The sequence below is a fragment of the Gallinula chloropus genome (genome assembly GCF_964237585.1).
Source record: "Gallinula chloropus genome assembly, chromosome: 18".
Taxonomy (NCBI): domain Eukaryota; kingdom Metazoa; phylum Chordata; class Aves; order Gruiformes; family Rallidae; genus Gallinula; species Gallinula chloropus.
Window position 1 is genome coordinate 11,465,261 of NC_140103.1, and position 27,942 is coordinate 11,493,202.

General features: G+C 60.6%; 3 protein-coding genes across 4 annotated transcripts; 1 reads left to right on the forward strand and 2 right to left on the reverse strand.

The window, feature by feature from the left end:
- Positions 1-1,713: 1,713 nt before the first annotated feature.
- Positions 1,714-2,685, reverse strand: LOC311198739 (ring finger protein-like; the record flags this gene model as incomplete). Its single annotated transcript, XM_084272743.1, has 1 exon — positions 1,714-2,685. One exon carries the CDS (start codon positions 2,683-2,685, stop codon positions 1,714-1,716), a length of 972 nt encoding a protein of 323 aa, XP_084128869.1.
- Positions 2,686-4,664: 1,979 nt separating this feature from the next.
- Positions 4,665-18,441, reverse strand: NDOR1 (NADPH dependent diflavin oxidoreductase 1). Of its 2 annotated transcripts, none has more exons than XM_084272685.1 (14): positions 18,177-18,441; positions 17,641-17,718; positions 17,163-17,260; positions 16,273-16,371; positions 15,945-16,046; positions 15,293-15,499; positions 14,524-14,645; positions 13,899-14,119; positions 13,483-13,590; positions 12,688-12,802; positions 11,638-11,784; positions 11,028-11,117; positions 8,499-8,593; positions 4,665-4,857 (listed from the first exon to the last, which is right to left on the reverse strand). In XM_084272685.1, exons 1-14 carry the CDS (start codon positions 18,309-18,311, stop codon positions 4,777-4,779), a joined length of 1,698 nt encoding a protein of 565 aa, XP_084128811.1. In that variant the 5' UTR covers positions 18,312-18,441; the 3' UTR covers positions 4,665-4,776. The 2 variants fall into 2 exon arrangements, with proteins under 2 accessions (XP_084128811.1, XP_084128810.1); XM_084272684.1 differs by having other exon boundaries at positions 11,028-11,146.
- A 1,072-nt stretch (positions 18,442-19,513) lies between these two features.
- TMEM203 (transmembrane protein 203) lies at positions 19,514-20,402 on the forward strand. Its single transcript, XM_084272470.1, has one exon. It carries the CDS (start codon positions 19,631-19,633, stop codon positions 20,039-20,041), a length of 411 nt encoding a protein of 136 aa, XP_084128596.1. The 5' UTR covers positions 19,514-19,630; the 3' UTR covers positions 20,042-20,402.
- The last annotated feature ends 7,540 nt before the right edge of the window (positions 20,403-27,942 follow it).

Consider the following 27,942-nt stretch of genomic DNA (forward strand, 5'->3'; position numbering starts at 1 on the left):
AATGCCCCAGCCAGGGCCAAGCCAGCACATCTCCTGATGGAGCTGCTCCACTTGGTATAAATGAATATTCATCGGTGTGAGGGAGGCTGGGGGGACCTGCCTGCTGCAGCCTCCCAGCCTGACCTGTTTTGGGTGCTCCTGCCACCTCCTCCCTCACCTCAAGTGCTTTGCCAAGTGCTGTGAGTAGCCCAAGAGCCCCTACAAAGTCCAAATCTCTGCCCTGAGGGCACACACAGGGGCTCCCCACAGGGCTCTGCAGCATGGCAGCTCAGCCCCCACCGGCCTGGTTCCACTTTCAGGAGGAAGGGGGAGGGGGTTGGGGGGTGGTACCCCACGGCCCCTCGCAGCCGCAGCCCCAGGGAGGTGCCCACAGGGTGTTTCCGGGGCAGGAGGGCAGCACCCTGACACCCAGCTGGTTGCACAACCCCGGCGTGGCCCGGCGGGGGGACGGGGCACGGTGGTGTCAGCCAGAGCCCTGGAGGGGATGGGCAAGGTGGGGATGGAGATGGGGGGGCAGAAAGGTGGGGGGTGGGATTTGGCACAGGGTCTGCATGGAGCTTCAGCACAGTGCTGAGAGGAGGCTGGTGGGAATAAATAAGGAGCAGCACATCCCAGGCTGCACAGCTGGGTGTCGGCACCGCAGGAGAATGAATCCCTCCGGTGGGATCTTGGGGGGTGTCGGGGGTCTGACATCTCCCTGTCACCCACCACCAGCCCAAAGGTGGGAGCTGTCCCTGTTCCCCCTCCCCTCAGGTTACAGATACCCCAATAAGCCACAGGCCATGCCATGGTGGGGAGCAGGGAGCCTGCCAAGGAGCCCCACTGTGGCCCAGCAGCACCCTGGGGAGGTCCCAGGGAGGGAGGGGGGGCATGGTGCTGGGTGGGTCGCAGCCCCCCACATGGGGCTGGCTACCAAGTAAGGAGCAGAACCCACATCCCACTCGGCACTGAGGTACCACCACAGCCAAGGGCCGGTCCCACACGGACACAGTACTGCTGCCGTGGTGCCGTGGGCTCCTCCGTGTGCTGGGGCCAGACTCACCTGTCTTTGTGCAGAGGGTGCCGGGGTGCTCAGGCCCCCCCTGGCCAGTCCTATTCCATGCTGCCAGCACCCAGCCATGGGGACAGAGCTGTGTTTGCCATCTTATCATGGCACAGGCAAGGTGCAAGCACGGGCTGGCACTGCTTGGCTGGGGCTGGGCGGTGTCACGGTGGGGGCAGGCAACCTTCTCCCAGGGTGGCTTGGGACCACTGGCAGTACTCTGCCTGCACCAAGCACAGAACTCAGCCAGACACCACTGTGGTACAAATACAAGTTGTATTTCCAGTCCATGCTGGGGACCCTCAGTCTGTCTGGCCCAGGTACAGTGGCACAGTCCGTGACACAGCCTTGCTCCGCTTGCAGAGCCCCTCCAGTTCTCAGCCCCGTGCCAAGGATGTGTCTCTGCTCCCTCTGCCCCTTTGCTGCTGGTGCTCAGTGCCTGGCAGGACACAGGTGATGCCTGGCTCTGGGGTCACCTCCCTCAGCTGCCCATCCCAGTTCCTCTGCAGCCTCACCTACTCCAGGCTCACTGGCCTTCCTGAACAGCTCGGTTCATGGGTTTCCTCCCAGGCTGGCATCACCACCCAGCACCAGCCCCGGGGATGGGGCAGGAGAAGGGCTCCTCCCCCCCCTCCACATAGCCCGTTCTGGAAGCACACACCCACCCAGCACTATTTATCAAGGATGAGGAAGAGCATCACCATCAGGACGATGGGGAGGAAGATGAGGAGGAGGCTGAGCATCTCAGCTGTCAGCAGCAGCACCAGCACCAGGAGGTAGCAGCAGCGGCAGCGGCGCTCCAGCCGCCCCAGCCCGCGGATGAGGCAGGGCGGGTAGCGGATGCAGGGCAGGCACCCGAACATGCGGCTGGTGTGGAAGCGCACCTGGAAACGATGCTCAAGGGCACCAGCGAGGCCTGGGCGCCGGGGCGGCAGGGCAGGGGGTCGAGGAGTGCTCAAGGCCCCGGGGGAGCTGGGCTGAGCGTGCAGCAGGAGCAGCTCCTCTTGCAGCTTGCAGATCTCCCACTCCAGCATGGGCGTCTTCTGGCGGCAGATGGGGCAGCGCACGCGGCCGAACTCGGCGCCGGCGGCCGTGTCCATGATGGCGCGCAGGCAGGCGCGGCACAGCCCATGGTTGCAGTTGAGCAGCGCTGGTTTGTGCCGCTGGTCGTCGTAGGGCTCCGTGCAGATGGGACACTCATCCTCGCTGCCCCCCGGCACGTGACACGGCTCTGCCAGTGTCTCACTGCTTGACGTCTCCTCTTCCTCGTGGGAGAGGCTCAGGATGGAGCTGGAGGCGCTCTCCAGGCTGTGTGACATCCCCCGCGGTGCTGGGCTCTCCCTGTGGGGCAGGATGGAGCCGCCGGCGGCAGCGGGAGGGTCCTTGCCCATGGGCAGGGCGGCACCGCGGGCGGGCAGCTCCCCGTGCCTGGGCAGAAGCGGCTCAGTCCCGTCCTCCTCCAGCGGTGGGTCCCAGCGGCCCCAGGCAGCAGCAAGCACCTCTTGGCAGAGCCCAGGCGGCTCCCCAGAGTCCCCCAAACCCACAGCCTTGCTCTCCCCCTCCTGCCTGGCACAGCCATCCCCGCTGGCTGCCGGCACTGGCTGGGGGCCAGGCTCTGCCTCCTCACCTGCTGCTGGCTCCATGGGGGCGGCTGCTCCACAGCTGCCCCCCTCACCCACCACCCCCTGAGCCCCCTTAGGGCCCGGTACCAGATGTGGGTGCTGCTCCAGGACGGGATGTGGCCTTCAGCACGGCTGCCAGAAGGGTTTAAAGGTGAAGGCGTCCACACAGAGTCCTGTCATCTCTGGCACCGTTTGGGACCCCCTCCCAGGTAGATGGGTCAGGAGCCCTCCAAGTGGGGTGCATCCCCATCACCCTCACCGATAGGCCACCCCAAGAGGGGCATCGCTGTGAGCATCCAGCAGCCACTTCCTTCTCCTCTTCCTCCTCTTCCTCCTCTTCCTGCTCCCCAGCGCCGACGTAGTACTGACCCGCCACGGTCCGGAGCAGAGGGCACGGAGCTGGGCGCTGCCCGGCGCTGCCCGCTGTGCCGGCAAGGGATGCAGGCGTGGCAGACACCCCGTGCAGGCAGCAGCTGCCCGCCGTGGGCCAGGCAGGGCTGGGGCCGAGCCTGGCTCTAACCAGTCTGGTTTGTCAGCTTCTGGAAGCAGCTCAAATGCAGGCAGCCCGGGGCAGGCAGCCATGCCTGCGCCAATCAGCTCCCGCAGGAGCCGGGGAGGAGCTGGGCCCACGGACGCCTCTTCTCCTCTTCTCCTCGCCCAGCAAAAATGGAGCCACTTCTGCAGCCAGCACGCCCCATGCCACTGCCCTTGGGGTATGGCAGCATGGGCCCTGCGCTGCCCCAGTACAGCCCCCTCCACCCAGCTCATCCCTGTCCCCATACTGGGCCACCTCTCTTTGCTGTGCCCCATGAGCAGCTTGTAGGGCTGGGGAGGACAAGCACCACCTGGATAGGGCCCCATGCAAGGGGATGGTGCCACCGGCACGATGACTGCCATGGACAGCTCCACACTGTCCCCCCAGCTGTTGCCAGGTGTGGGGACACCCAGCCCAGCCTGGGACTGCAGGTGCAACAGCTCCAGGAAAGCGGCAGCGAGGGGACCCCCCCAAAAGCACCCCGCTTCCACTCGCTGCAGGGCTGTAACTCCAGCACTGCCCTGGGGCACTGTGTGCCCGTGCAGGACCCCAGGATCTGGTGCGTGGGAGTGTGGCTGGGTCACAGGTGTGGCGTGGCACTGCTGCCCCTTCCTGTCCCAGGCTGCTCCCAGGGACTGTCCCAGCCTGATTCATGCCCTGGATCCTAATTGCTATTTACAGAGTGGCACAGAGTTCACTGAACTGGGGGAAGGAAGGAGGTGGCACTGGCCCCACTGGGGCAACGGCGGGGCCAGGAGGTCAAATGGCCCTGAGGGGAAAGGCTGGAGGCTGCTGGCTCGCCTGGCCCTGGCTGGAGACAGCTTCTGGGATGGGGTGGAGGATGGGTCCAGCAGAGCAGGCGCTCAGGGAAAGGGATAACTCAGGAGGAACGGGTACTTGGGGAGCTCAGAGCTTGGCATTGAGCAGCTCAGGAAGAGACATGGGCAGCAGAGACGAAGCTTCCTCCTGTGCCCATTCCTGCTGGCCTCAGCCACTGGAGACAGGGGGAACAGGTCTGTCAGGGCAGCCTCCTGCAGCAAGCGCCGCTGCCGCTGACTAACGCCAGGGTGGAGACTCCCAGGCAACAGCTCACTTCCTCCAGGTCCTGCCACAGACAACGGCCGCTGAAGACGCCGTAGCTGTAGCAACGCCCGTGGGTGCCGCTCGCTCAGCACAAGGGCCCCGGCAGCCAGAGCACCCAGGGCTGCAGCTCTGCTCCAGGCAGGAGCCACCAGCAGCATCCCACCCCAGACTTCTCACCTCCACTCAGATGTGGGCACGGGGAGCCAGGCTTCCTCCCTGCCAAACCAAACCCAGCCCCTCAGCAGACAGGCCCACAGGGGCCAGGATGCCCTCTGGAAAGGGCTGGCTGGGTAAATGCAGCCCCTCTGCCAGGCCCCTGCCCTCCTGGCTGGGATAATCTCAGCCCAAGGATGGTGCCAGAGGCAGATCGTTTTGCTGCTTCCTTTATTCAGGCAGAACTCTTTGGGAAGGGGCAGGCAGGGAGCCAGGCTCACGACCAGGTTTCGGACTGGAAGCGCTGGGCTCGTTCCAGGGCTGTTAAATGCTCCTCTGCTTCAGAGGGCGACAGGCCACCTTCCAGCTGCAACACCGACCGCAGCGCGTCGGCCACCGCCGCTGGCATCTGCTTGGCATTCCTGGGAGAGAGAGTAGGCAGCACTATGGAGGGTCAGCAGGAACACACAAAGGGAACTGGCACTGGGGGAGCTCAGCGTTGAGAGGGAGAATCTGCAGCCCCGGTGCTCTGGTGAGGCAGCACATCAGAGGGGCTGCAGAACCCCCCCACCCCACACATGCTGCCGCTGCACTGGGGCAGGGGGGACCTGCCTCACCCCACCACACAGGCTGCCTGGCACTGAATGGCTGGGAGGCTGGGAGAGGCAGCTTGTACAGTGCCCTAGAGAGCGGTGCTGAAACCCACATGATGCTTCCCAGTGCTGGCATTTGCTGGGCAGGGAGGTGGCCGTGGTACCCAGCCCCCGGTGAAGGAGCATCACAGCTCAGCAGCCTCCACTCTGGCTCTGTATTGCTCCACTTCCAGTCACCCTTGTTAGTGGGGAAGAGGCAGAGTCACAACTTCTCAGCAGGAGGGCAGGAAACCACCCTTCCACCTGAGGGGAAACACCTCCCACCCTGAGCTGGGTGAGATGAGTGCAGGGAATCACAGAATCACACAGTTGGAAAAGACCTTTAAGCTCATCAAGTCCAACCATTCCCATCCTAAGCTAAACCAGATCCCTGAGCACCTCATCTAACCTTTTTTAAACACACCCAGGGAAGGTGACTCAGCCCCTCCCTAGGCAGCCTGTGCCACAGCCCCACAACTCTGCCAGGGAAGAACTTTTCCCTCCCATCTGCTCTGACCCTGCCCTGGGGCAGCTTGAGCCCATTGCCCCTTGTCCCATCTCCTGTCCCCTGGCTGAACAGACCATCACCCACCTCTCTGCACCCTCCTGGCAGGGCAGTGGAGGTGGGGAGAAGGTCTCCCCTCAGCCTCCTCTTCTCCAGGCTGAACACCCCCAGCTCCCTCAGCTGCTCCTCAGAGGATTTGTCCTCCAGCCCCTTCCCCAGCCTGGTTGCCCTTCTCTGGACTCGCTCCAGGACCTCAATGTCCTTCTGATGGTGAGGAGCCCAGAACTGGACCCAGCACTCGAGGTGCAGCCTCACCAGTGTCCAGTCCAAGGGCACAATCCCCTCTCCAGACCTGCTGGACACACAGTTTTTGATCCAAGCCAGGATGCCATTGGCTTTCCTGGCCACCTGGGCACACTGCTGGCTCATATTCATCCTGCAGTCACCCAACACCCCCAGATCCTTCTCTTCCTGACAGCTCTCCAGCCAGTCTCCCCCAGGAGACAGCAGCAGCAGCCCCTTCCACCCCTGCCTGAAATGACTACTCTGATGACCATGTTTGCAAACAAACCCAGTCCAAACCTCAACAGGAGAGAAACGGTGAAGAAAAGATGAGCTTTTGTGTAGAAAGTACCCAAACAGGATTGAACAAGCACAATTATTTCTTGGGGGGAATCAGAAATTCAGACTTTTTCCTGGACAGAGTTCCAGCTGATGAACTGACAGCGTGACAAAAAAGCATCTAATAAAAAATTTCCCAGGCTGCTCCAATTGGCACGAGGAACTGGCAATGTCCTTGCTCTCTCCCAAGAACAAGACAGAATTCTGACTTGCTTTTGAAGCTGATTAACATCCCAAAATACCCAGAAAGGAGGTCTTCTTTTTTTGGAAGAGCCGTATTGTCTCTGAGTCAGGCACTGATATGCAAGTGCAAGATAGTGAAGCTGGGCTGGTGATGGGAAACATGTCAAACATCTCTTTTGCACAGGGACAGTCATTTCCATCCTTTTTTGCCCCTGGGTGAGATAAGCTGGGCACAAGCAGAGAGAAAGTGCTCCCCAGACCCTCCCCCAAGCAGTGGGCACCCTGCCCTCCATGCCCAGGGACACACAGGCCAGGATTCTCTGTCCCCATCATTCTCCTGGTGTGGCTGGAGCTGCCAACAGTCTCTGGAGGGGAAAGGAGAGGTGATGTTCAGGGGAGCCTGCCTTCCTGCTGGGCATCCCACTGGCTGCTCAGAGTCCTGGCTGGCTCTTTGCACCCAAAACTGTCTTCCCAGGGCAGGGACAGGCACTGTGATCCTAGGGTTGGACTTGATGCTCTCCTGAGGTCCCTTCCAACTCCCTGTGAGTCTTTACAGGCTGCTGGGGAGGGGTGGGAAGTGCCCTCTGCAAACAGGACAGTTGCCACTCGCACAAGGAGGATGAGGCTCTCAGATGCCACCTGCCTGATCAGGGCTGAGGGACACCCCACGCCAGATCCCAGTGAGATGGGTCTCAGAGCAGCCCCAATGTTCCAAAACACCACCCTCACAGCCCTGCAACATCCCCTAAAGGGGAGGGCTGTGCAAGCCCTGCCCTTTCCAAGACCTTTTCCTGACAGCCCCAGGGTGTCTCTGCCAGCAGCAAAAAGGATGGAAGGAGAGGACAGAGCCACCATGCCAGGGGGCAGCCAACAGCTGTGAACTGGCTGCGAACAGAGGTACAACCCCAAGTCCCAAGTGCAGCTGAAGCCCTGATCTGTGGGTGGGAATGACCAGTCTGGGGTGAGGGTCCCTTGTGATGCAGCGAGGGGGCACGGATTGCGTGTGAGGGGCAGTGGGCAGCCTGGCCTCTGCTTCCTGGGCAGCAGGCAAAGATTCCCTTCTCCCAGGAATGCAGCAGGGCCAGTCTGGCCCCTCAGTGGGGAAGTTCCTGCTCTTGTGCAGGAGAGGCAGGAAAGAGCCTCCTGCAATCGCTGCTTGTGTCGACAGTGAGACACAAGTTTGCACAGCGCCTTGCAGGTCACGGGGTGCACGACAAACACCAGCGTCAGCTTCTCCACACCTCAGGGAGCCCAAAGCATTTCACAACCCCTGCCCAGGGTGAGCAGCCTCCTCCCTGCCATACAGGCAGCAACAAGGGCAGGCATGTCAAGGACTTCGCCACGGAAAAGAGCCACGGACCCAGGAACAGGGAGCTGCAGGTGCTGAGCAATCCCAAGGCCAGGCACTGCTCTTTAGCCAACAGTCTGATTTCCAAGGAACTCAAGGTAACCACCCAGTGAACAACTGTGCTGTCAAGGGAGGCAGGCTGTGGGGTAGGCTGTGGGGCAGCATGGCTCATCCCTGCCCTGGGAAGGCAGTTTTGGGTGCAAAGAGCCAGCCAGGATGTGCCAAGGGTCTCAAAAGCCTCTGCTCACCAACACCAGTGCTGGTGGAGTGCTGGTTTATCAGGCTTTAAAAGCCTCCTGCCCACCCAAGCAGGCACAGGAAGCACACAGGCTGCCTTCTCCAGTTTCACCCATCCCCACTGGAGGAGAGGGGTGTGAAGAGAGCTGGGAGCTTTCCAGTGTAGAGGTTTGGGGTGGGTCAGAGCCAAGCAGCCTGCGGGCAGGTGATGCCAGTCACGGGCACTGGCAGTTGGAGAGACAGGCACATGGGGCCAGCCAGAGCAGCTGTACCACAGTGCCAGCTCTGCCCCTTCCTTACTGAGGCACAGGGTAGGTGAGAACCAGCCCTCTCAGCCCAGGGCTTGCAGAGGAGGACAGTCAGAGAGAAGGAACAAGCTGGTCCCTCTGCAGTGGCGACTGCAGCCCCCAGAGACCTGCAGGAGTGCAGGAGGCTCAGTCTGCAGGCTGAGCCAAGGGGAAGCTTCCAGGGAGGTGGAGAAACAGCAACGTGCAGCCCTGCTACCCCCCAGTCCCTGTGGGGACACCTCTCACTCACCCAGCCAGGTAGATGTGAGCATTCCTGCTGCTCAGCAGCTCCCACACCAGCCTTTGGTTCTCCTGGATGCGGTGCTGAACGTAAACCTTGTCCTCCTGTGGGGAAAACACTGTGCTGAGCCCACAGCCTGGGCAGCAGCCCCAGCCTGCCTGCCCAGCCCCTGCAGACCCCTCTCAGGGGCCGTTTGCAAGGGCAACGTGTCACCCCAGAGCAGAGGGCACCCGGAGAAGCAGCTGGGATGGGTTGGTGGGAGGGTAGGTGTGTTAGCAGGAGCTTCAGAGGGAAATGTGCCCTATGTAGTGTGTCCCCCCCTCAATCTTTTGGCTGCCCCCTGCCTGCTCCAGCTCTGGTGAACAGCCAGGGTGTCCTTGGAAGGGCTCCTTCCTGCCCTGTCCTCTCCCAGCATGGGCAGAGGAGGCTTTGTGTGCTCCCACCCCCACGCCAAGGCTGGTGCAGGGCAGAGAGCCTTCTCCCAGCCCCAGCTGCTGATCCCAGCCTTGTTACCTGTGGCAGACCTGAAACAGCTTGAAGGGGCAGAAATCCTGGAGGGATGTCCTCAGTCCCACTCCCTGCCCCTCTGCTGTGCTCAGGGACTGGATACACCCAGCTCTTGGCACAGTGTGCCTGACCCAGGAGAGTTCCCAAAGGGTTAATCCACAAGCCTTCAAACATCCAAACAACTGCCTATGGTCCTGGCTTCTGCCCAAGAGGAACACCACTGCCAACACCTCCCAACTCACTGCTGGCCCAAACTGCTCTTCCGTGACAAAGGTGACACTGTGATGGAGCCCAGGCCCTCGGCCACACGTCCCACTGCATCACTCCTCCCCACAGCCTCCTCCCTTCCCTCCCTCCCCTCCAGACCCAAAGGCAACAAGGCTCCTGCAGCAGCTCAGGCTCCAGGGGGTGTGCGTGGGGACGTGGCCCAAGCAGCCACCAGCCCTGGCTGTCACCAAGAGCTGGTCACAGCACAGTCAGCAGGTCCCACGCGGCTCCTGACTGGAGTCAGGTCACCCCAGGCACTGCTCTGCCCCGGCTGCTGGCGATGGGGGAGGCTGGCAAGGCAAGAGCTGTCGCAAGCACCACCGGCAGCTCAGCCTCAGCATCATTACCATTAATCAGCTAAGTGCTGACAGAGGCTCTGCTGAGGAGGCTGGGGCTCCCAGCGTGTCATTTAAGGACCTGCAGCTACCTAGAAACCAGAGCACCCCAGTGACAAACTCAGGTCACGTCTCTGCTAAACCCCAGGGCATCCTGGAATTAGCCACAGCCGCATTAGGCTGGGATCAGGCAGTCTGCACTGCCAGGCAGACCTGATGGGACACAAGGTCACTGCAAAGGGGACCTTATGGAGAGGAGAGGGGAACCCTGCTCAGCTATGGAGCATCCCAGCACCTGCCAAGCTCTTCAAAACCCAAGTTCTGCTGAGTGAATGGCTGCAGTGATGGCCCAGCACACCCAGCTCCCCCTCACCTCCCTGTCACAGGGAGCAGGGGCTCTGTGGCAGAAGACCCTCGTGACAACTGCTTCACCCCATGGAGCAGGTGGGGAAGGGAGGCTGCAAGGCACACCCCAGTGTGAGTCTGTGAGGGCAGGAGGATGCTCTGAGGCTGCTCTCCGAACTTGGGGAGCAGCAAATTTCCCCTTCACTCCATGAAGGCAAAACAGTCATCCCAACACCCCCCTGCAGTGCTGCTCCTGTCCACCAGGCTTGGGAGACCTTCACAGAGACCTTCAGCTCGTGCCTGACAAGTGACTGGATACAAGATGCTGGCTTCATGTCAATGCACACACACAGCCAGAGACAGGGCCTGGTGCAGCTGAGCTACCTAGAAATACCCATCCCACTGACCCTTTCTATCTGGTCTCTGTTCCAAAGGCCAGCTGAGCTTTCAGTGCCATCAAGGGACAGCACAAGCTGTGACAGAGTCCCAGCTCCCAGAGCCTCTCTAGTGATGTAAAAGCCATGCAGCCCAGGGAGGGGCTGGGAGCTGCCCACCAAAGTCACCGACTTGGAAGTAAGGGAGCAAAGGGAGGGGATGAGTTGTGGGGTGCTCATACCTCAGGGAGCTTTCTCCTGAGCAGTTCAGGCTCAGGGAGAGCTGGTGTGGAGGCACCATGAGCTGGGGCAGGAGGCCAAGCCCCTCAGCTTCAGCCAGCAGTCAGAGGGGACATGGGGAGGGTGGCATTCAACCAAGAAAGGTTCTTGCCTGGTGACCCCCTGAGAGGCACCGGAGCTTTTATCAGTCATGTGGCCCAGCCAAACAAAGCTGGCTCACACCTTATCTGCTCCAGTGCTCACCAGCCCTGGCCCAGCAACCGGCCAGCTCAACTCAGCCAGACACATCCTGGCTGGGCAGGGGCACTTGTGGGGTTGGTGGGGACCCCAGCCAGCACTGAGGTGGTGTGGGGGAGCAAGGGGACCACCGTGCCATTCCAACAAGTCCATGCCAAGAGGTACGAGGGCCAGAAACACTGTCAGAGCCCATCAGTGCTGCCTGAGATGCCTCTTGCCCTCTGGGAACAAACCTGGTCTCTGGAGAAGGCTGTGAAGAGTGTCAGGAAGCCCTTTGTCACCAGCTCTTCCCACTCTGCCTGGCAGTAGAAGTCCTTGGATTTCTGGCGGCAGCCAAAGAACAGGTAGTTCCCTGCAGGGAGCAGAGCACAGGCTGTGCTGGGAGGACCCAGTGCCCTGGTACCCACGACACCCCTGTGCTGGAGAAGGGGTGCAGGGAGGGGAAGAAGAGCCCCCCAGGGCTGACAGTTCCCCTTCACCAGTGTCAGCTTTCTGCTGAGCCCCAGGGGCTGAGCTGCAGGCATGAGGATGGCACAAGGGCAGAGGCACAACTCCTCCAGCAGTGGCAGAGCTCAGTAACCCACCTGCACTCAGTGAGAGCCCAGAAAGAGCCTCTGCACAGGCAGCCCTGTGCCAGCCCAGGGAGCAGCCCTGCAGCTCAGCCTCTGACTAACCACACAGGCTGCACACACCAGGCTCCTGCCTTACCTGCCCCAGAGCCCAGCTTGCTCCCAAACACAGCAAGGCCTGTCCAGACCCTCAGGAGCCCCCAGACCTGGAAGCTGAACACACACCTGCCTGCAGCAAGGGGCATCCCAAGTCCTTTCCAAGACCCTTCCTCACCTCCATGTCCTTGTGCCACCCGCTCCTGTATTGCTGCCCGGAAAGGTGCCACCCCTGTGCCAGGGCCAATCATGATCACAGGGGTGTCAGGGTCAGCTGGGAACTTCATTCCTCCTTTCTTCACCCAAAGAGGCACCTGGACATCACCTGCCAAACAAACAGACCAACTCACATCCCCCCCCCACCACCACTGGGCCTGTGACAGCATGGAGAGTGAGCCAGGCATCCAGCTCTCCCAGGATGCTCCAAAGATGCAGATGGCACCTCCACCCTGGCATAAGACACCCCTGGAGCCACGGGCACACTAGGTGTGTGCATCAAAAGTACTTCAGCTGTCTCAGCAAGCACCCAAGGGAACCCCAGAGCAGGGCAAGCTGTGCCCATGGCTGTGGGACAGCTTCCTCCTCACACAAGTGAGGTGGTGCCAGGGAAGCCAGCAGTGGAGGCAAACAGACGTCTAAACCTGGAGGTTGAGTAAGGGGTGGCCAAATTTGCCTCCTCTGGAAGCCAGAGGAGAAGTCAAGATCCACATCTAGGTACTCAGAGAAGACCCACTCTCACCCTGGAGTCATACAATTCTCTACCATCCTGCAGCAGGGAGACCCTATGAGCTTGTGATATTTATGTGGGGACACAGCTGAAGGGTTCTGAGGTTAGAGCAGATGAGCAGCACACACAGTTTTCACAGGACAGGATGCTCAAAGGATGGACCATCCTTCCCAGAGCTGGTGCTATGGCTCTGGAGGTGTCCAGTGGTCAGAGCACTACCAGCTCTGGGACACCAGGAGTGGCCCACTGTGGGACAGCAGGGCACACTGGCACTGGGAGCAGGAGGGCCAAAGCAACTGGGAGAAAACCAGGAGCTCAGGGCAAGCTGAAGGAGCACACCATGCTCTGAAGAGGATGGCAGCAGCAAGGAAGGACGGCTGCTCTGAGTTCAGCCAGTATGCTCCAGCTCCCAGTGCTGGTGGTGCTCCACTGGGGGTCCAGGCACTCCCAGCACAGGGCCAGCATGCACACAGGCTCCTCACAGAATCCAAGCAACGTTACCTTGCTCTGGGTTGAGAGAAGCCAACCAGGTAGAGCAGAGACCACGCCGGGGTTTGCTGAGCCGTGTCCTGTACCGCACTACTGCCATGAGGATCTGGAGCCGGTGAGGGTGAGCCTGTGTCCAAACAGGAGCCAGGAGAAACGGGAAGACACCCAGGATGGCTCTGCAGGAAGAGCCCAGTGCCTCTGTCCTCTGGGGACAGAGCCTGTGCCCAGCTCCTGCCTGGGCATCCTAACCCGACACGGCTGCTCAGAGCGAGCAGAGCACACCCTGGCCCAGAAGCTTTCCCCTGGGGAAGAGGGTTTTCCCAGAGGAGCACTGCTGCAGGAATGCCCTGCACAGCTGGCAACGGCCACAAGGACTCTCCAACCCAAGAGGCCCCCACGAAGGGCAAACACCACCCGAGCTCGGGCTGCCATGAGCCAAACCACCGGGACCAGGACCCACTGCCACCTCCCGGCAGCAGCAGGAAGCTGCACCCCTCCTTCCCACGGCCACAGCACCCAGGGGTGCTCCCAGGCTCCCACTGATGCCAGAGGACACCAGGCTCTGCTGTGCCAGCCCGGGCACTGGTAGGGCTGCCAGAGGGTGAACACCCTCATGTGGAGACCAGCCCAGCCCGTGCGTCGGGCTGGCACAGGCTCGCAGAAGGGCAGGGTTCAGGTAGGATGTGGGTGCTCAGGGGGGCTGGGAATACAGCCTGAGCGTCCATGGTGTGTGCAGCACCGACTATGAGCCCTGGCAGACCCTCATCTCAGGGCTTGACAGGGGGCTGAGAAGGGCTGGGCTCTTACCAGCATGGAGGAGGCGATGGAGAAGGCACGGGGTCTGATGCGAGGGATGAGCTCCAGCAGGTACTCGGGGGGAATGGCACAGGTGGTGTGAGGGAAATCCCAGAGGGCCTGCAAAGCCACGAGCTGGTACAGCCCAGGAGGCAGCCTGCCTGCTCCTGGGTGCTGCAGAGGCTGTCCCACCCCCTCCCTCAACCAAAGGCACCGCAGCCTGAGCACCCCTGGGCCCTGTCCCACTGCCCACCCAGCACCCTCAGGCTGCAGCACAGGGCCCACCACAAAGCCCAAAAGCTGGTTTCATCCACCAGTGGATATCCAAGAGCCATTCAGAAAGCAGGTGAAGTAAATTCCTCTGCCAAGACATGCTGGCTGACCCTCTGCCTGGGTACTTTATGGGTTTGCTCCCCCCCCAGCCCTACCTCGAGCGTGGTCCTGCGGGGCCGGTTGCAGTAGCTGTACAGCTCCTCCTGGCCCTGTGCAGAGCTGAACTCCTGCAGCTTCTCCCTCTCCAGCTCGTTGGTAGAGAAGTAGGACAGGAGCTCAAAGAAGGAGCGGCGTGGCACGCAGGAGATGTCCAGGTAGTGGGTGACCAGGTGCCGGATGGTGCAGGGCTGCGGCAGCAGGGCAGGGAGGGATGTCCCTGCAAGGGGGGGCATCAGGGAGACCTCAGTGCCAGCACTGGGGCAGGACACCCAGGCACTGCCTGCCTGCTGCCCCCCAGCTCCAGCACTGCCCAGGATCCTTCACACTCTGGGCTGGGGCCTGTAAGGAGACAAGGGATGGGGGCAGCCTGGACACTGCTGGGTCCCTCCCACCAGTCCCACTGGCCCCACTGTGGGACCCAGACACACAGAGTGCTGCAAGGGAAGAACCCACGTGCTGCAAGACAGGCAGAGGTCCATCAGCTACTCCCAACTCCCTCTTTCCTGAGTCTAGAGCAAAGCAAGAGCAGAGCTCCAGGGTGGGCCAGAGCTCGGGGGGCTGCCCCAGAGCTCAGGGGGCTGCCCCATCCCAGCTGGGAGGGAGGGGAGCAGCAGGACCTACCAGGTTCTGTGGGCTTCAGCACAAAGCGTCTGTCTGGATCCAGGCGCAGGAGCTGGCAGAACTGCTGCACATCTTCAGGGCAGTTCTGGGGTTGGATCATCACCACATCTCCTGCGCTGAACCTGTGGATGCAGAGGGACCTGCTGAGGGCAGCCATGGGGCAGGGCTGCTGGCACAGCACCACCAGCCCAGCCAGCACCCACACCAGGGGAGGGGTCACAACTCAGCCAGATTCCAAGTGTCACTCAGGTCGTGCTCTCTAACCTAAGAAGGCAAAGAGGTCCTACAGGAAAAGTTCCTACAGGAAAAGTTCCTACAGGAAAGTGGGAGAGGGGCTGTTCACCAGGGAGTGCAGGGACAGGACAAGGGGCAATGGCTTCAAGCTGGAAGAGGGCAGGGTTAGGTTAGATGTTAGGAAGGAATTCCTTACTCTGAGGGTGGGGAGGCCCTGGCACAGGGTGCCCAAAGAGGCTGTGGGAGCCCCATCCCTGGAGGCTTTCAAGGCCAGGTGGGATGGGGCTTTGGGCACCCTGGGCTGGTGAGGGTGTCCCTGCCCATGGCAGGGGACTGGAATTAGATGGGCTTTGAGGTCCCTTCCAAGCTAAGGCTTTCTCTGACCCTGACTGTCACGCAGCAGAGTGGTGCAGCAGGAACCACATCCATAAGGCTGCAGCTTCAGATTATAGGGGGGGAGTGCAGGAGGCTGGCAGGATACAGGACACCCAGTGCCACTCAGCAAGGCCTGGGGGGGGGTCAGGAAAATGCTCACATCATCCCTGAGCCTGTGACATCGAACTCAATGAGCCGGACATCCTGGAAATGGGATTCTGCTGTGACCCGCTGGTTGGACACCATCCTGGCAGGGAAGGGGTGCAGCTCAGAGGGAGCAGCCCTGGGTGCTGCTGGCTGGAGCAGGCTGACATCGGGGTGCAGGGAGTCCTCAGTGATGTAGTGCAGTGTGTACTTGGGGGGCAGGCTGTGGGGAGGAGAACAATGCAACGTGCTTACCTTCACATCAGACCTCCTCTGCTGCCACAGCGCTACAGGCTGGGGGCAGGGAGGGGCCTGGAGTTTCCCACTGTGTCCCCCACCCATCACCCTGGTCCCCAGGAGCTGGCCTAAGGTGAGGGAATGCCATGAGAAGGTGATCCCAGAGGCTCCAGAGCTGGCTGGGCACACACGCTTGGCAGGTCTGCCAAGGGCAGCAAGATGGGCAGAACGCTGCTGGGGCAGCTGCCACACTTGCCTAGGGGACAAGGGGACAACCCATCCAGAGAGAGAAGGGCCACCAAAGTCACCACAAGCAGTGTGGGGAGGCTTCCTAGTAAAAGCAGGGTGTATCTCCACTGCAGAGAACAGCCAAGAGAACAGCACTTCCCACCAGGCAGCTCCAGCAGCCCCTTCCCACCCTCTGCACTCACCGTGTATCTGGACTGATGACCTCAAGGCCAGGAGGGAGAGGGTACAAGGCAAGGATCTTGTCCCATAAGGCCAGGAGCCATGGATCAACCACTGCATCTGGCCTGCAAGAGGGAAATTTGGAGATTACCCAGGTCCTGTCACAGGGAGTTGTGAGCAGAGACCAGCACGGAGCTGCTGTTGGCCAAGCCTGGGCCAGAGGGGCAGAGCCAGGGTGGGAGCAGCACACCACTGCCCCTGAGGTTGGGGTAACTGCCCTGCCACCAGCCTGAGGACACTGCAGCACACCCCAGGGTTTCCCACCCACCACACCTCCCCCAGGGCTCTTACCCCAAGTCATGCTGGTCATCTCCCAAGGCCACTGGCAGCAGAGCGTTGCCCCCAAGCTGTAGCAACCGTTTGTGCAGCTTCTTGGCAACAAAATTAAACCTGGGCAGAGGATAACCCCAGCTGCAGAGGGCTCCTGCAGTGGGACAGCAGGCACTGGCTCCCTGAGCCAGCACACACTGCCAGGGCCACACCAGAGCAGCACAGAGGCAGGTCCAGCCAGAGCCAGCACACACGACCTGGCCCTGTGCCCTGCCCCAGCCTGGGGGTCCATCCCAGGACTGCTCAGACAAGTAGCTGGCTGCCACTTGCTTGAGCCACACAGGCTGCACCCCACTTCCCCAGAGCGATTTGGGGAGCTCCAGCTTCCCTCCAGGGCAGCTTGAGCACATTTAGCCCCTCACTGCCCCACGGAGCTCAGGCACACTCCCATCCCTCCCACTACAGCTGTGCTGGGCACAAGGAAACAATCTCTGGGGAAAGAATAGGGACCAATGGGGCTGGCTGCCACCTACAACTCTCTGTTTCCTGTCTCCTGGCAGTTTGGGCCACTGAAATTGCTGCAGCACGGGCTTTCTGAGCTTCAGAGAACTGCACCTCTGTAACATGTGACTGGGAAACAACATGCAAGATGCTGCAGCAAAGTGTCTGCTTGAGGAGCCTGGGAGGAAAGGAACAGGCAAAGCCCAGCTCCTGGGGATTAGGAGGGACGTGGCTGGTAAGGCAGGGATTTTTAAGGCTGGTGGGAATGATGTGTCATCTAAGCTGGTGCTCTAGAGTAAGGTTCTGTCTCGTCTTGCCTCCTTCCATCCCTCAGCCACTCTGCCCTTGCTTGCAGCCAGAGCTGCAGGAGTGGCTGGTGCAGACAGGCCAGGAGCTGCAGAGCTGCTTACTTGGGGTAGGAGGAGTCGCCGAGGCCCAGCACAGCGTAGTCCAGCTGGCAGAGGGAACTGGGGGGCAGGTTCTTCCGGAACAGAAACCGCCAGAAGATCTAGGAGGGACAGAGCCAGGGAGTGACACTGCCACAGACAGGCCTCCCTGCCTGTCCCCAGCCTCACACACCCCTCCTGCCCCCTGACAGAGCAGGAAGCAGGGCGGTCAGCAGAGGCCACCCCTGACAGCAGCCCCACTGCCACCTGCCAGCAGGATGATGCTCTGTGAGCCCTCACAAAGCCAATGGTGTGATGGTGGGGCCCCTCTGAGCCATTAACCTGCCCACACTCCACCAGCTCCCTGCCTGTGTTCCCAGCAGCAGCATGAGCTGTGACTGGGGCTGGTCCAAAGCTCTGCTCTCCACAATCAGCCACTGCCCAAGCTGCTTCAGGAGAGACACCCAGAGCTACAAGCAGCATGGCCAGGAGGGTGTCCTACCTTCATGTTGTCAGGTGGGTCACCCTGGCCGGTGGTTGCACACACAAATACCACCAGCAGCTCATTGATGAGGTTGGCCTGTGCAGACAAACATGGGAAGGAGCACTCAGGTTAGCAGCCTACGACAGCATGTGCCAGCTGTCCCTGCATGGTTGTTAACAGGACATCAAGGTCACAGACAGACTATGCCTGGAATAAACCCCCATGTCCACACAGCATGACCTCCTCTGCAGGCACTGCAGCAGCACCTGCTGCCCACGCGCTACCTGTGGCACCTTGGTGCTCCTTGCCTTGCAGAGTACACCCAGGTACCTGTGATCTACCACAAACTCTATCCCAAGAGTCATGGCTTAGTTTTCACACATTTTCAGCTGAGTTAAGCACAAGCTGCACTCAGGAAGGGCACAGAGCCACACTCTGGTGAAATACAGCAGGTCACAGCAAGGGTGGGGGATGCCCAAGTGCCAGGAATGGGGTTGGTGGAGATGGAGTGAGATCAGAAGTGCCTGGGGCACCCCCTCTGCATCACCACTTACCACATCATAGCTGTCCAGCGCCTCCACTCTGCACTGGAAGTGCCGTCGCTTGGCTTCTCTACCAATTCTCTCAGCTGTGTCTTGAGCTGTTCCAGTTTGGCTGCCAAAAAGAACAAGGAGCTTCCGTCCTGCCATCTGCAAGAGACAAACCCAGAGAACTCACTGGGAGGGGAGACAAAGGGAGGCTGACCTGGGCCTTCTGTGTCACACCTACACCCACACAGGCTTCAAAGGAGCGACAGAGGCTGCGGGTGACACTTGTGGGGCCAACACCACCAGCAGCAGGCACAGGCAATAGCTCAGGGTCATGAGTGGGATTCAAGGCTCTCAGGCTCTCTCTCCAATCTGGGGCAGTGCTGGCTGACACCCCCTTCGCTGCAGTGTCCCTGGCAGCAGGAGCAGTGGTGACACCTCTGTGCTCCTTGTCCCTGCTCCAGGGCTGGAGCAGGCCTGGGTATCTCAAATCCAGGGCTGGTGATCCTCTGGGGCTCTTTTGAACTGTCCCACCACACCACCCAGGGGTGCCCAGGGGGTACCCTGGGAGCAGCTCTGCCACCCTGCTGGCTTTACTGTACCTGCCCTGCGGGGAAAGGCCCCAGAGATGGGTGAGGAGGAGAACACGCCGCTCCCCAGCCCAAGCAGCCAGAGCCCTGCGTGCCACCAGCACCCACGGGGAACCCCCCCGGAGGGGTGCCTGAGGGGTGTCCGGGGGATGCCCAAGGGATGCCCGAGGAGGGTGCCCAGGGTGTGCCTGGGGGGTGCCTGGGGGATGCCCGGGGGTGCCCGAGGGGATGCCCAGGGGGTGCCCAAGGGGTGCCCAAGGGATGCCCGAGGGATGCTAGGGGGGTGCCCAAGGGATGCCCGGGGGATGCCCGAGGGCTGCCCGGGGGATGCCCAGGGGATGCCCGAGGGATGCCCGAGGGATGTCCGAGGGATGTCCGAGGGATGCCCAGGGGGTGCCCGAGGGGTGCCCGATGGATGCCCAGGGGATGCCCGAGGGGTGCCCGGGCTGCCCCCGCGGGGCCCAGCGCACAGCCCTAGGCAGGGAGCGCTGCGAGCCCCCGCCCCGAGGGGCACGGCCGTGAGCACGGCGGGACACGCATAGCGCCTGGGCGAGGCCTGGCTTCCCTCAAGAGCCCGCGGGGAGGGGAAGGGAGGGGAGGGGAGGGGAGGCGGGACCCCCGGCCGGCTTAGAGCCTCTGCGGGTGCGAGACGGGGCCGACAGCAGGAGCCGGGAGCCCGCACCGAGCCCGGCGCGCAGCCACCGCGCTACTTCCGCACACATCACCAGCGGGCGACGCCTCCCTGCCAACACCATCACCCTGCGCCGCCGCAGCTGAGGCCGCCGGGGGGGGGGGTGGTGGCTGAGGGGCCCGTCCCGCCGGGGTCCCGTCCCGCCGGGGTCCCGCCCCGCGCCGCTGCCCCGGCCCCGCCGCTCCCATGTCCCCGCGGCGATGCTGTTCTCCCTGCGGGAGCTGGTGCAGTGGTTGGGCTTCGCCACCTTCGAGATCTTCCTGCACGGCCTGGCGCTGCTGGCCTTCTCCGTGCTGCTGGTGCTGAAGGTGGACGGCGAGGCCTCGGCGCTCTCCTGGTGGGTGGTCTTCGTCCCTTTCTTCGCCGCCGACGGCCTCAGCACTTACTTCACCACCATCGTCTCGGTGCGGCTCTTCCAGGACGGCGAGAAGCGGCTGGCGGTGCTGAGGCTCTTCTGGATCCTCACCATCCTCAGCCTCAAGTTCGTCTTCGAGATGCTGCTGTGCCAGAAGCTGGTGGAGCACACGCGGGAGCTCTGGTACGGGCTCATCATGTCGCCCGTCTTCATCCTCCTCCAGCTGCTCATGATCCGAGCCTGCCGGGTGAACTGACGGCGGCGGAGAGAGGGAGGGAGGGAGCGGCTTCCCGCAGCGCTGCGCTCACCCCAGCCGGGGGATGCGCCTGGCTCTCGGAGGAGGGGGATGCTTAGGAACGGGCACCGAGCTTCTCCCCGTCCTTATTTCTGGACAGAGAGGTGGGTGGTGGGTTACACAGGCTCTGTGGCTGTGGCTGAGCACGCTGCAGTGCTGTACAGCACTTCAGAAGAAAGGAGATTCCCCCCACCCCACCCCACCCCCGTGCAGCATCCTGACCTCAGCCCCCCCACCTCCCTTTGCTGCTGCTGTTAGAGCACCCTGCCCTGCAAGCACTGCTGGCTGTGCTGGTTGGTTTGCTGCAAAATAAAGATGGATGGAAGGATTGGGTTTATTTATAAAATTCCTTTTGTTTCCCTAGAAAGCATTTGTCCTTCAGATGGCTGCCTGGGGAATGGGAGTTGCCTGGTGGCTGGTTGGTTGGTTGCAGTAGATCCCCATGGGCCACAGCCAGCCAGAGGTGCAGCAGCTGCCCTCTCACCTGTGGTGCCCTGCCTGAAGCCACAGTGCTGCACTGGCTTCCACAGCAAAGGGAAGTTACCTCCACCCTCCCTCTCACTTCCCTGAGCACTTCAGTGCCCTGGCAGGGCTTTATGGGGCTGTGCTCTGAGCCAGAGTGAGTGGATGTGTGTATTTTTGAACAGGAAAGTGGGATTTTTACTTTGTATTTCTGCTCCATTCCCTAAATGTCAAGATGGGGTGTTGGGATAGGATGTGTGGCTGCTGCTGGATGTGAAGCAGGGGGGTCCAGTCTCACTGAACCCCAGCTTTGGTGTGAAAGGCTGTCTTCTGACCCCCAGCAACCTGAGTTCTTCGGTGTTCCTGGGGGAGTGTGGGTCAGCGTGGTAACTGGCAGTGCCACAGAGAGTTCCCAGTGTGAAAGACACCTCAGCATCACTTGTGTTCAGCTCCCACCATGAGGAGCTCCCTGGCCCATCTACTCAGCTCTTCCTGGTACCATCCTCTTTTCCTCCTCTGCTCTCAGGATCTGTTTCACACAGATGGGATTTGGAGATGGAGAACTGCTGTATAACCAGCTCTCCAGTTCAGAGCCACTTGTCAGAGGCACCAGGAACCTGTGTGTGGGGCTGATCTCCCCTGGGAGATGGTCTGAGGCCAATGAAACCAGCAGCTGCTCCTTTTCTCCCTAGGAAGTGGATGGGCACAGTGAGGAGGTGTCATGCAGGTGATGATGGTTGTCCCTTCACGCTGCTGCTGGCTTGTCCTGCTGTAAGGAGCAGCAGTGGCAGCACCAGCGCCTGGTCCAGCAGGATCTGTAAGCTGGCAGGACTGCAGCTCAGGCTGGGCTGAGCCCCAGTGCTTAGTGTGACCTGCTCCTACCAGCCTCTGCTCAAAAGGCCCCTGGCTCCAGCCCTGGCTCAGGGTCCCCAGGGGTTCTAGATGGCCCATCCCAAGCTGGCACCTGGGCCTGGTGCTGGAAGCACGGGGCAGGAGCACCCGCTTTGCTCACGGGGGCTCCTCCGCTCCTGCCTCACCTTGTGAAGTGGTTTTCCAGGGCTCTGTGTCACCAAGGTGCAGCCATAAGGTCCCCAGGTGCTCTCCCTGCCCGTTGGGAGCCAGCCTTGCTCACACAGGCCAAGCTAAGGCAAACCAACCCTGTGCAGAGCAGCTGGTTGCTGCTTGTCCACCTGCCCCCGGGGTGACTCCATCCCCACGCTCACCAGCCCCTGGGCCACGGTTGTGCCCACAGAGCATCCGGCCACTCCAAGTGCACAGTCACGATGTCACATCACCTATGGCCCCAGATACTCTGTCACCAGCAGCCACAGAGCCACTGGTGTGGGTCTGGGGGGGGGGTAGAGGGGGTGAGTGGGGCCACGAGGCTGGGGTAGTGTGAGGAGACAGCCCGTGTCTGGTGACAGGCGTGAAGAGCTGGAGCTGCAGAGGGTGGGGGATGTGGTTGGGGAAGGTGGAGAGGAGCAGGAGGAGCAGCAAAGCCTCTGAGTCAGGAGGGGACACTCAGAGGTGCCTTTGGACTCCCTCAGCTCCCCAGCCACCCGGCTAATTAACCCAAAGAAGGGGCAAACCAGCAAACAAAAAAGATCAAACGAAGGGATGAGTCACCCGGCCTCCCTGGGAGGTTTTTCGGGGGAACTGGGGCACTTCCTGCTGCCCAGGATCCTCAGCCCCAACCAGCAGCCATGGCACAGGGTGTGGTGCTCCACACAGGGGAGGGGGGGACGGGGAGGGGGATGGGACAGGATGCCCATGCCATGTGCTGCCCATCTCACGTGCCAGCGGCTTTCCCAGCATCCTGCAGCTGCCTGGGGGAAGAGCCAGCAATTCCCAGCTCTGCTCCTCCAAGGTAAGGCGACCTCCTGAGTGCATGGGGGGGGACTGTGGGGGGGCAGCACATTGCCAAACTGTGGCACCCAGGGTGGTGCTGTGATGGGGGTGGGGGTGTTGCCTGCATGGGCAGGGGCTGTGGGCATCGCCTGGCAGCCAGGAGCAGCCATATCCCTTCCTGAGACTTGGTCCTTGTGCAAAGGCATCACCTGCTGTGCCCAGGGCCACCAAATCCTGCAGAGAAACTTCCTGGGGTGTTTGCCCTCTCCCCCGCCCCCCCAGCAGTTCTGACAGAGCAGCCTGTGCTGGGGGTGATAACAGCCATGCAAAGCTTCTTGTGGGAGCATTCCCCTCAGTGAAATCCTGCTGCACCCTATGCAGGCTGGCACAGCTTGAGGGGACAGCCCCTGGCACCCATCTCCCACCTCATGTGAGCTGTCGGGTCCTGAGTGCTCCCTGACATGGGAAGGGTCCTCCAGTCCTGTGCCAAAAGACTCTTACATGCTGGAAGATGCTCTGGCAAGGATAAAAATCCCTCAGCTCTGGGGTTATTTTTGTAGCTGAAGGGGGTAAGTTGGATATCGCTGCCTTTCCCAAAGCTGGGCCTTTCCCAAACCCCACTGCAGCTGCCTGAAAAGAGCACGTTAGGGGAACACCCCAACTCACCCCCTGCCCAGAGGTTTGGCCCTGCAGCTGCGCTGGGGGAGCAGCACAGCTTGATGGTGCCCCAGCCCCACACCCCTCCGAAGCCCAGTGGGGAAGGGGGCTCTGCACAGCCCAGCCTGGGTGCCAAACCAGCATCACCCTGAGGGAGGGAGGGTACCAGCCCCTGCTGGCACTCCACGTGTCCCAGCTCCTGCTGGGAGACAAGCAGCTCTTGGACAGATGCTGGAGAGAGATGAAGCTGTCATGTCCATGTGGCATGTCTGGAGCTGAGCCCAGCCTGGGGCAGCTCAGCTGGTGCTTGCTGTCTGGAAGGGGAATGGGTGGCAGGAGGCTCTGCAACTCACCCAGAGACGTGGGACCTGCACAGAGCCCCTGACTGCACCTCCAGTCAGAGCTGGGCTGAGCCTGTGGAGCAGAAGTGAAATGGTTGGGAACCAAGAGACTCTCTTGAGCCCTCGGTCGGGGTGGTTTCCTTGCAGAAGGCAAGGTGCTGGCAGTGAGGTGATCTCATCTCCCAAGCACTGGTCATGGCTGGGCTTGAAACCCACAGAGCCTCCCAACCAGCGTGGCAGCTTCCTTCTAGCTCTCCAAGAGTCATTTCAAGACAGATGTATGACAAAAGCAGGTCAAACAGCCATGTGTGTGTGTGTTTGTGTGTGTACTCTGGCCTCACTTCTCCATCCTAGATGGAGGCAGAGGAATGAGACCTTTAGGTCACTTTTTCAGTATGAGCAAATAGCCCTTTTAGGGGGCACATTCCTGAAGGCAAACAGGGCTGGGACTGCCAGCACCAAGGACCTGAGGGGACCCACGTGAGAGGGGGTGCTCCTGTGGGCCAGGCACCCCGTGGCCCTGCCAGGTCCTGCGATGCTCCGTGCTGGGGCAACCTGTCACCTGAGCCCCAGCTTGTGTTTTAACAGACAGACACCCCTCTGAGGGGGGTATCTGAAGAAAACTGAGATCTGGATTGTATGTGGCATGAAGATGGGGTGTTGTCACCTTGCCAGAGCCCAGTTGGGGCAGCATCACCTGGCAGCAGTGCACGTGGGGCAGGTATGGGGGGAAAATGGCCTTTTCCCTCCTGGAGTACAGAGGCGGAAGGAGAAGGGGCCAGTGCTCAGCCCATTCAGCAGGAGGAGGGAAAAGCTGAGGTAATTATCTAATTAGCTGATCAAGGAGCCTCTCTGGGAGCCCACAAAGGGAGCAGGTGCTGGTACAATGGGGGCTGTGTGCAATGGTGTGTGCAGGGGTCACCAGCCTTGGGAAGAACTCCAGTGAGCCCTTTGTCTGATCCCACTGGGGCTCCTTGTCACCCCCCCCCACCCTCTCCAGCTTGCTGGGCCTCTTCCCAGGGGGATCTTCCCTTTGGCCTGAAGTTTCTGCAGGGAGGATTTTCTCAACAAAATGATAATTGTGACTTGGCTGAAGAATGTCTGTTTTAAACTGAAGAAGAGCTGATCTCCAGCTGAACTGCCCTCGATAACGGTATCTCTCCCTGCAAAGCCTCTGTCCTGGCTCTCACCCCTTTATCTTCCTCTGTATGCCAGCCCAGCCCATGGGGGGTCTGTAGGACAGCAGACAGGCCTCAGGAAGGAGGGTGCTGGGAGAATGGGGGGGTCCTGGTCCCCCTGGGTTGGGGCAGCTTGGAGCCCTGCAGCTCCTGCTGGCTTTCAGGGAGGAGGAGAGTTATATCACATGGAGAAGCTGCTTGAAACTTGAGTTCTCTTGAGCCACCCATGTGCCACATGCCCTCTGGGCTCAGCAGCATCTGGCAGCTCTGCCCAGAGCCCTGCCAGCTCTTCAGTGCCCAGAGGAGTTGTTTGCTCAAGGAAAGTGCTGGTGAAACTCGTTCTCCTGCTTTTGCACATCCACATTTCCTTGCCAGAGGCAGGTGGACACTCAGGACCCCAGGAGGGATGAAGGGCTTGGGTGGATGGGGGATGTTCCCATGGGTGGCTGCAAGGTGTATGGCTGCTGTGCAGGGAACAGGCATTTCTGCCTGCATTAAAAGGAACTGGAGCACCATGAGCACGGCTTCCATGGTGAGCAGAGCAGCACCAGGGGCAGCTGCCCGTTGTCCTGGTTTCAGCTGAGATGGAGTTAATGTTCTTCATAGCTCTCTGGGGCTGGGTTTTGGGTTTGTGCTGAAAGCAGTGTTGATAAAACACAGGTGTGTTTGTTATTGTTTGGGCAGCACTTACACCCAGCCAAGGCCCTTTTTGCTCCTCACAGCACCCCAGCTGGGGATGCACAAGGAGCTGGGGGGCTTTTGCCTTCCCAAGTCCCTGTTACGTGTGATGGAGCCCTGTGTCCTGGGATGGCTGAGCACCTGCCTGCCATGGGAGGTGGGGGGAGGAATTCCTTGTCTTGCTTTGCTTGTGCACACAGCTTTCCCCATTAAACTGTCTTGATCTCAACCCATGAGTTTTCTCACTTTCACTGCTCTGATTCTTCCCCCACCTCACCATGGAGGGAGTGAGCTGGGGTAGAACCACAACACCCATGCTCTGCTTTATGGCATCCACAGGATGATCTCACCAGCTCAGCCCTGCCCTGCAGCCCACCAGGGCTGTGCCCACCTCAGCAGCAGGGCTGCTATCCTTGCTAAGACAAGGTCCATGGAAGGTGGGTGGCTGAGGGCTCCTGTGGCTTCAGAGCCCTGGGGCTCCTCCAAGTCCCTCTTGCAGTGAACACAGCTCCTCCAGGGACCACATCCCTGAGACCACGGGTTGGACCACGGGGCCATGTGTCCCCTGGGATGGAGTATGTCCCCACCTGCCTGAGCACATTGTCCCACTCACCATGTTCATGAGGGGCCCGTTGCTCTCAGAAGCTGTGGTGGTGGACCCAGAAGCATTGCAAAGCTTGCATTCAGAGTGTGGCTACAACTGCACCCCACTTCCCTACTGGAGGCAGACCTGGGGCACATCCATCCATCCACCCATCCATCCATCCATCCATCCATCCATCCATCCATCCATCCATCCATCCATCCATCCACCCATCCATTCATCCATCCATCCATCCACCCATCCATCCATCCATGCATCCATCCTTCCTTCCATCCATCCATCCATCCATCCATCCATCCATCCATCCATCCATCCATCCATCTATCCATCCATCCTTTTGCCAGCCCAGGAGACCCGACCACATGCCATGGCTGCTGCATCAGCTGAGACCCAACAAGGTCCTTCCCTGTCCTTGTGCTCACATGGACCGTGGCCATTCCCAGCTGGGCTTGTCAATGGCAAGTGAGGCTGAGGTTGGCCAAGAGACCCAGTCTCCTGGGGATGGAGACAGAAACAGCTGCTCAGTCCTGCCACCTGGGGTGAGCATATGGGGTCACCAAGCCAAGGGGAAATCACGACTTCCTCATTACCTGTCCCACTGGCACAAGAGGCAATTAAGATATTATCACATGGCCCTGGAACTATGGTTTTACTACAGAAGGCTCAGGAAAAGTCAACTGAAGAGTTGCTCAGCCCGGGGTTGGGGTCAGGAGCTGGAGGGTTTGGTTGGCTCTGGGTGCACACAGCCACTGCACAGTGCTGCACGTCCACCATGGACCAGGGCTGGTCGGTGCCTCTCTGTGCTGGGGGGGACACGTGTTGCCCTTGCTCAGGACAGCCCTGGCCCAGGTGCTGTGCAGTCAGCAGAGGACTTCCAGACCTGGGGTGGTAGCTGACACTCCTTCATCACCTTCCCATAAAGCCACGAGTCCAAAGGTTACGTGTTGTGTGGAGGTGGGAATGCAGGTGCTGTGGGACCCTCTGGGAACTTGGCATCCATCCCATCAGCACACTGCTAATAAAGCCATTGCTGTGGGAAGAGGGGCTGGCCTGGAGGTCTGAGCCCTGGTGCTCTGCAGGTGGGTGCCTGTCTGCAGACAGATGTGAGAGAGAGAGCACCAGGGACTGCTGCACCCTGGTTTCACCTCTGCCTGGAAAGGTGCTCTGGGAAGGTGCCACACAACATGGGCTCCCCACAACTCATTTTCCTGCTGGTATCACTGTGTTTGGCTCAGCTGAGATAAGGCAGAACTGAATCCTCCCATTGAGACAGCCCTTGTGATAGCCCAACAGCCTCTTACTGGGGAGCTGAACCAGCAGGAAGCAGCTTTGCTGCATCTCCCAGGCAGAGCAGGTCCCTGTTCAGCAGCCCCCCATTGCTGCCAGGGCTGCCAGGGCTCTGTGGCTGGGCTCTCATACCTTGTCTGTGATGCACAGGGTCAAGCACCTGCCTGGAGCGATGGGAGGCTGCTGGTGGAGCTGGGAGGCTGCTGGTGGAGCTGGGGGGTGCGAGGACCTGAGACCTCCCCACTCCCCCAGCTCTTCTCAGGGTCCCCATCTCTGCAGGGACCCTCAACCCAGGAGCAGCTTAAAGCACACCTGGGGAAGGGGTGGTCACAGTCCCAGCCATCAGGATGTCTTAGTTCTCTTGGGCTCTGCTGTCTCCCCTGGCAAAGCTCAGTGAGTGTTTTTGGGACCCCCCCTGGCAGGACCATCCTCATCCTCGGGTGTGATTGTCCTTCTCCTTGTAATAAATCTTGTTATCAAGGCACCTACCACCCTGTGTGATGTCATGGCACTGGCAGGAGGAGTCTCAACCTCTCACACACCTTGTAGAGACTCGGAAGTGTTAATATAGAGAGAACAGAACCGTGTGTGTGTGGGAGCAGGACACAGCAGGAGGCCAAGGTTTAACAGGAGAGGTGTGTGCTGACTGCTGCAGCCCTCCTATGTGAGGTCTCATTCCAACGAGGGGGAGGGACTAACTTCAGGTGAGGTACCAGGAAGATGTCAAACTGGTCATAAAACCACCTGTAGGACAGGTGATCGGATACTCCAGAGCTCTGCTGAAGCTGATGGGGTAAAATAATGGAG

What these genes read in the sequence shown, in the direction of transcription:
- NDOR1 (XM_084272684.1), bottom strand. Translation starts at nt 18,311, where the DNA reads ATGGCAGGACGGAAGCTCCTTGTTCTTTTTGGCAGCCAAACTGGAACA. An exon ending in CGCTGGACAGCTATGATGTG is followed by an intron (nt 17,719 to 18,176) that starts GTAAGTGGTGAT and finishes TTGTCTGCACAG; the next exon opens with GCCAACCTCATCAATGAGCT. An exon ending in CAGCCTTCTCCAGAGACCAG is followed by an intron (nt 8,594 to 11,027) that starts GTTTGTTCCCAG and finishes TTTTCCCCACAG; the next exon opens with GAGGACAAGGTTTACGTTCA.
- TMEM203 (XM_084272470.1), top strand. Translation starts at nt 19,631, where the DNA reads ATGCTGTTCTCCCTGCGGGAGCTGGTGCAGTGGTTGGGCTTCGCCACC.